Here is an 8,406-nt window from a genome sequence, read left to right on the forward strand (position 1 = left end):
GTTCTAGTTCAATTCTAGTTCAGTTCTAGTTCAGTTCTAGTTCAGTTCTAGTTCAGTTCTAGTTCAGTTCTAGTTCAGTTCTAGTTCAGTTCTAGTTCACTTCTAGTTGAAAATAAACTGCACTCTTTTAGTTTTACACATTCTATATTAAATCTTTTATTTACTTTCACTACATGTGTGACATTTATAACGTTTAGTGTAATCAAAATGCTAAAATTTTTCTTTAAATATTAATGTGCTTTTAAAGAGACGCGAACATAAAATTGGAAAAAAGTTGCTACATTAAACAAATGATACCTGTTTGAAATGAATATAGATTATTTTTCCATATAATAAAAACAAAGAAACATTATAAACATTTAAAAAACTGGATCATAATGCAAATTAAATAACTTAATTAACTTTTTGAATGTTTTCAAATAAAGAAATATTTTTAATGGGCGAAAATTTAATAGCCAAACATTTTTACGACTCAAGATGAAAACACACAAAATATTTGTGTATCTGTGATTTCGAAAACAAAAGATATAAGACACAAACATGATGTTGAAGGAAAAATGTAGTAAAATTATATATGAACTAGAAATTAAGATGTTAAATTTAGTTGAAATTATTTATAAAAATAATTTGTTAAAATAGCGGCAGAAGAAAATTTTTTAAAGAATTTAAAAAAGAGAAGAGAAAAAATCTAGCTTTAATTTGTCATCTTCTTTTTTAATCTTTATAGCTTTTGCAACATAATTCACACTGAAATGTTGTTACATTTCAACACTTCTACCTAAATTAAATTATTCTTATAAACCCGATTTTACACCCCTCTATCTCTAAATAATCCCCTTATTTATTACATACCTTCGATTTTGATACCATGTCTTGACTTGACAATCACTCAATTCCAATTTATTCGCCAATTCCATACGATCCTGTACACTCAAGTATTTTTGACGTTCAAATGATTTTTCCAATGTCTGCAATTGATGATCGGTGAAGGCAGTTCGTGCCTTGCGTTGTTTCTTCGATAAACCCATTAGATTGTCACTACTTTTAATGCTGTGACCATCATCATCTTTGGCACCTGCAAAATTTAAATCAAAGAAAAATATTTGCTGTTAAAATAACACTCTTTCTTAAGCGGATATTTTGTGTGTTTTGTATAAAAGTAAGATTTTTGTTATTTCTTCTTTTTCTTCTTCATAGCTGTTGCAGATTTCTGTCATGATCATTTATGGTTTATTTTGTGGTTTTATTATTCGCCTGTTTTTCAATGTATTTTCTTGTTTAACTTTTTAGTATTTTCTTGCCCGCATGGTATTATTATTTTTGCATTTTTTTTTTTTTGCAATTTAAATCTTTAAATGTTTGCAAAGTTGTTCAAAGTAGTCTTGGCTTGCTTTACTACAACTGGCTTGTCCACATTTTCAATATTTCTTTTTTTCTTTGGGTTTTTTCTTAGCATGAAGTGAAATGATGCGTAAATTTTTGTGTCATATTTATGTGCAATTAATTAAAATTATTTTTGCATGCATATTCATGTTACTTTTATAATACTCTTATATTGAATTAATAATTATAGAGATTTGCGTAAAAATTAGCAAGAAAAACAATTAAAAGGCTAACGGTCAAGACGACTTAAATATAAGCTATGACTACGTATAGAACAGGTATCGATAAAGAGCTCTCTCATAAGATTTTTGAAAGTTATAGGGCTCTTTTTTGGTTTGTCTACTGAAATCTTCTATAAAGTCGTTTCTCGGACATAATTTAACTATCAGGATGTTATATCTTTACAAAACTCCTTGTAGAGTTTTAGTTTATTCCAATAATTTACCAATCATTTCCATTCGTATATTTTCAATAAATGCTTGTGTAATTATCATTTAATAAAACATAAGCATTTAATAAAACGTCTTATAATTATTATATTACTTGTTTTTTATTCGATTATCCATGACATTTTAATTCCATTTAATGTATTTATTAATTTAATTACGAAATTAAAAGATTTATTAAGTAATAATTAAAAGTTATTCAAAAGTTTGTGCAAAAAAAATAAGTAGCAACGAGGAACTAATTGCTTTTTTATATTCTTTTAAGTCGTTCAATTTGAATATGTCTTTAAAACAAAAGACTTAGGAAACAAACTTGTTTTATAGAATGCAAATTTGTGGATAATATGGCGCATTGATTGGGGGAGAGTCTGTTTAGTTTAGATCAAAAGATTTCTGCTTTGAATTCAAATAAAAACAAAAGACTTCGAAAACGAACTTGATCTGTAGAATGCAATTTTTGGACAAATTGCCGCTTTTACAGGAAAAGAGGTCTATTTTAAATCGAAATACTTTTGATAATATTGCAAATAAAAACAAAAGACTTTTACACAGATTTGGTGGAGAAACTTTTAATATGTAAAAACAAAAGATTTCGAACACGCACTTGATCTTTAGAATAAGAAGAGGTCTTGCATTTAAGATCGAAAGACTTAAAAACTAACTTCATCTCTAGAACGGGGAAGGGATTTTTTTTTTAGCCAGAAGTATTTGCGCTTTGATTGCAAATTAAAATGAAAGACTTAGAAAACAAACCTGATCTTCATAATGCTAATTCAAGGACAAACAAAATTGATCTTCATAATGCTAATTTACAGACATTGACTGCACAAAAAGCATGGGAAACGAACTTGATCTTTAGAATGGGAAAAGGTCTTACATTTTCCATTGCAAGATATCTGTTTCTAAATCAAATGATAACAAAAGACTTAGAACATAAACTAGATCTTAAGAAAGCTGATTTACGGACAAATTTTTCCACTGATTTGGGGGAGAAACTTTAAATATTACTTCGAAAGACTTTGCAGACATACAACACGATCTTGGTCTTTTGAATGAGAAGAGGTCTTGCAGATAAAAAGAAAAGACTTAGAAAACAAACTTGATCTCCAGAAAGCTAATTAACGGACAATCTTTTGCACCGATTTGGGGGAGACACTTGAAATATTACTTCGAAAGACTGTGCAGACTTCCAACATGAACTTGACCTTTAGAATGAGAAGAGGTCTTACAGACGGAAAAACATTGAAAAAAGTTTTTCTTTAGAACGGGGAATTCTCTTTCATTTACGGCAGAGGAATTAGTGCTTTGAATGCAAATAAAAACGAAACACTTAGAAAACAAACTTGATCTTCATAATACTAATTCACAGATATTGAATGCAAACACAACAGACTTAAGAAACGAACTTGATTTTTATAATGAGGAAGAGTCTTACATTTTCGATTGAAGGATATCTGTTTAAAATCAAATAAATACAAGAGATTTAGAAAACAAACTTGATCTTTAGAAAGAAAATGTTTGTGCAAAATTTCAGACTGTTTTCTGTTTTTTCCGAAAGTAATAGAGGCTTTTCCTTTATGTTTTGAAGGTGAATAAATAAAAAGACAAGATTTAAAAAACTTGATCTTTAAGATCGAAAGATTTAAGCTTTAGATCTACAGATCTTACAGTATTGATCTAAAATTTATGCTTTTAAGTTGAATTAAAACAAAAGACTTAGAAAACGAACTTGATCTTCAGAATCAACTAAGAAGTCAAATTTTACATTTTAGATAGGAAGATTTCTGCTTTCAAACCTGATCTATAGAATGGGGGGAAGTCTTACATAATAGATCGAAAGATTTCTCCCTTAAATGTAAATAAAAACAAAAGACTTCAAAAACAAACTTGTTCAGAAGAATGTCAAGGGTCTTACATTTTAGGGGAGGAATCTTAAATTTTACATATAAAAATAAATAAGAACAGACAGCTAGTTCTCCTAAAAATAGTAATTTTTTAAAAATTTAAAAAATTTACACTTTTTCATTAACCCCCATTACTTCAACAATAATTAAACGTATTAATTTAATTAAATCACAAACTACATCTTAAACTTCTCCTATATAAAACAAAAGACTTAAACAATAAACTTTTTCCTCTATTATTTATGTGATCAGTTTGCAAATAGTTCTATAATTATTAAAACAATTAGTAACTAACAAATGATTTGAAAACTTAAAACAAAACTTAATAAAAATACTTACTAAAAAGCAACACTATTACCAAGTAAACTCTACTTTTATAATTAATGGTTTACTGCAGTTAAATGTAAAAAAAAAACTACAAACACTTAATAAGGAAATTGAAGATTTGATTTATTTTCCGCTAAACAACAACTTCAGTCATTACTAAACTACTTACACAGAGATATAAAAATATGTTTATAAAAATGTATGAGACTTAATAAGTTAACATAGTTAGCCCAGAAAACTAAAGTTAAAATAAATGTTTAATGTAAATTAAAACGATATTTAAAATGAGAAGAATTGCAAAAACAAAAATGTAAAATGTAAAATACAAAAACAGCAAGAAAAAAAACTAAACTGTAAAACATTTCCGCAAAATGTGGTTAAATGTTTTCTTTAAGACATTAAACCGGCACGCTAAGAAAACAAAATTAAGTAAATAGCTACAGATACAAACATACATTTATACATACATATATATCTTTACAAACATAATACAAGTTAAAAACTTTAGCTCAATGAATAAATGTATGAATCAACGTATAAAAATAAACTCACTAACTAACTGATTAAATGAATGAATAAGCTGAGGATGGTTGGTTGGGTTTAGTTGGTGGTTTTGTATTAAGAAAATCTACCACAAAATGTTTTTAACTTTTGTTTTGTTGCATTTAAAAGAAAATGTAATCAAAGTGTAAATGATTTAGTTCATATTAAATGCTTTGGTAATCATGAAGTATGCCAATTCTTCATTGGATCAAGAAGAAATGTCTATTTTTTTCTCGTTGCATTCAAACACAGTGATTTGAGAGATAGACAAAGAAAGGAACATTCACATTCTTATAGACTACACTTAACTATGGACTGTAGACTGGACTTTGGATAAGTGTATAGTCTACTATAGACTAGACTATAGCCTAGAATATAGACTAGACTATAGACTAGACTATAGACTAAACTATAGACTAGACTATAGACTAGACTATAGACTAGACTATAGACTAGACTATAGACTAGACTATAGACTAGACTATAGACTAAACTATAGACTAGACTATAGACTAGACTATAGACTAAACTATAGACTAGACTATAGACTAGACTATAGACTAGACTAGACTATAGACTAGACTTTACACTAGACTTTAGACTAGACTTTAGACTAGACTTTAGGCTAGACTTTAGATTAGACTTTAGACTAGACTTTGGACAAGACTTTAGACTAGACTTTATACTAGACTTTAGACTATACCTTAGACTTGACTTTGGACTAGACTTTGGACCGGAATTTAGACTAGACTTTAGACTAGACTTTTGAATAGACTTTAGACTAGACTTTCGAATAGATTTAAGACTAGACTATAGACTAGATTTTAGACTAGACTTCAGACTAGACTTTATACTGCACTTTTGACTAGACTTTAGACTAGACTTAAGACTAGACTAAACTTTAAAAAAGTCAGTCTAATGACTTATTGATTAAAATTTTATTTGTTAATAATATTTTTTTAATTTTTCTTTATTTGCCTTTAATTCCACTGTTCACTTTACTTAACAACATGAATTTCCTCTAAACTTTATAACCCAACCATCTCTGCTCCTCTAACCTAAACACAATTTACAATAAATTATGTAAAATCATATTAGTAAATGATGTAAAAAAAGGAAAATAGAGAAAACACTAAAGTTTAATAAAAGAAAAATACATAAAGATAAGATAAAATTAATTTATAACTACTTTATAAACTAAGAAGATTCAAACAATCTCATAGCACAATAAAATGTTATGATTTTTTTCTTGCCCCCTCCAACTAATGTGAAAATTAATGTTAATCTGAAAACAACTAAGAATTCTTTTGTTTTAGACCCTTTAAGAAAATACCTGACAGACTCTGATGGACTGACTAACTGACACAAACACTTTACACAAGGGGGGCCTTAAAGCAAAGATAAAAGTTTAGTTTAGTTTTTTGCTGAAGAAATTGTAACATCCTCTAGCAGTTCATTGTTTGGTTTGTTTTGTTTTGCATTAATGTATAATTAAGTGTTTTGTGGCTAAATTGCATTAAACATGGTTAAATGCGCAACTGTAAATTGTTGTAGCTTCTTTTTTTTTCTTCTCTGATGTTTGATGATATTTTTTTTTTCTTTATTTCTAGCTTAGATTTTTTATTCATTTAGTTTATTTAGTGGCTTTAAAGTAAATTTACTGCTCTACTACACTTTTTTTTCCATTCCTTTTGAACAATAAAACTTTAAAATGGGGAACAAAATATGAAGAAACCAACAGTCAGTCAGCCAACTCTTAGAGGTTTTTTATTACATAAATGTGGTTTAAATGCAGCAGTTGTGTAAGTGTGTGTGTGTGTGTGTTGGTGTGTTTTTATCTTTTTGCATTTCAATTAAGTTTTGTGTGTTGCGTTTAAGTTTTAGGAATTTTGCTTTATTTACACTATAAAACATTAGAGTTATTTCCTAGGTTTTGTTGTTGTTGTTTTTTTTTCTAAGAGTTTTAGAAGTGAGCTACAGCAAGTAATTGAATGTTTGTTGAGGGATATGGGGAAGTATTTTCTTACTTTTAAATAAAATAGACCCTTATTTACAAAATGAAATTAAAAAGTAATAATTTTTCAGATTTTTCGAGAATATTCCTGGAAGTTTTCCTTTTATTGTTTTTATGTTTTTATAATCGAGAATATTCCTAGAGTTTTATATCTTATTTTTCATTCTAGATGATCCAAAATGTAATACCAAATTAGTTTTTTTACTTTAAAATTAATAAAATAAATTAATTAAAGCAAATAACCATCAACAAACCGTAAAACATAAACTTCTTAAAATTCCGGAATATTCGTGAATATTTTTTGATTCAAAATTTTTTGGAATTTTTAAACCTTATTTTTTAGTATTTAATGCCACACTTTAAACTATTTGGTAGAGTACTTAAACCAAACATCTATTATCCCCATTACAACTAAACTTCCTCTACTTGTTTGATTCTTTAACAGCAGTTTGAAAGAAAAAAAAAACGAAAAACAATTTTGTGGTTTTTATGGAAAATGTAGTCATGTATGTTGTTAAACGATTATCGTTATTTAATCTAAAACTTTTAAAAATGTTGCTGTTGTTCACTGCAAAAATCAGTTTTTTTTTTCTAGACCATGTACTGACACGATCATAAAAGCAAAAAAAAAAAAGAACAACAACTAAAAAGCTAATACTACAAAAAAGGGTTATTATAACAGTAAAAATTCTATTTGTTTAATGAAAAAAAACCGAAACAAAATTAACACAAAAATTAACATAAGTTTGCGTGCATTTGATCGTAAAATACTAAGAACAAAAAATCTCTAAATTAAACAAAAACTAATAAACAACTGGCAAGTTAAACTTTACAAAAAACTAAAGACTTAAGCAACAAACTTGTATAAGTTATATCTCAAAACACAGTTTTATTTATAATTTCTTATTATTTCGAAAAAATTAATAATTACAAACAAACAAAAAAAACAATCTTCACCACAACATTTAATTATTTTAATAAGCAATGTGTTAATCATCACAAAATTAAAATTAACTTTTAAATAAAGAGAATGTGCATTAAACAATTTAAAAAAAATATATTAAATTTCTAAAAATATGAAAAGATTGTTAAAAAATTCCAGAAATATTTTTTTATACAAACTCGTGTCACTTGAGACGCGTGCGATTATCATGTGATTATGTTTTTTCATACTTTGTACAAAAAAATGTTTATATTTGACAGGAAAAACTGGGATTATTAAAAAAGAATTGTGTGGGTTTGCTGTGTAAAAAAAAATTATATATCAAAAGCCATTGTATTAATGTTAAATGTTTCAAACAAGTGATTGATACTTTTGAAGTCGGTCATAATATTTGAAATTGATACTTGTAGCTTATAGAAAACAAAACAACAAAAATAAACGTTAAATAAGGAGAACAGACGAAAACTCAACAACTTAAGTTTATAACAAAGTAAAATCAATGTATAGCAGTGGACATTCGGGCAGCAAATACACTGGTAAAAAAATTATGAACACAATATTTTGGATTAATAGAAGGTGGCTCTCGCAATGAGCAACTCTCTAGGGTAAGTTAGAGGTTATGAATTAGTTATGATCAAATGGATCAGTAGATAAAAATTCTTTGACAGCTCAGGTAGACTGCGAGCTGAGAAAACTTACAACCAGACGGATATTGTATTATTAGTAAATTAATCTAACTTATCTATCTATCTATCTATCTATCTATCTATCTATCTATCTATCTTTCTATCTATCTATCTATCTATCTATCTATCTATCTATCTATCTATCTATCTATCTATCTAT

The 8,406-nt window shown here is 27.2% G+C and overlaps 1 protein-coding gene across 1 annotated transcript in view; it reads right to left on the reverse strand.

Moving 5' to 3' along the window:
• The window catches only part of LOC111679438 (homeobox protein B-H2-like), a 27,886-nt gene that overhangs the window by 6,123 nt on the left and 13,357 nt on the right, over positions 1 to 8,406 (reverse strand). The window contains exon 2 of the mRNA XM_023441017.2: positions 853 to 1,075. Within this exon, the coding sequence (XP_023296785.2) occupies positions 853 to 1,075 (223 nt within the window). The remainder of the gene's footprint in view (positions 1 to 852; positions 1,076 to 8,406) is intronic.

This window comes from Lucilia cuprina, chromosome 3 (genome assembly GCF_022045245.1).
Source record: "Lucilia cuprina isolate Lc7/37 chromosome 3, ASM2204524v1, whole genome shotgun sequence".
Classification (NCBI taxonomy): Eukaryota; Metazoa; Arthropoda; class Insecta; order Diptera; family Calliphoridae; genus Lucilia; species Lucilia cuprina.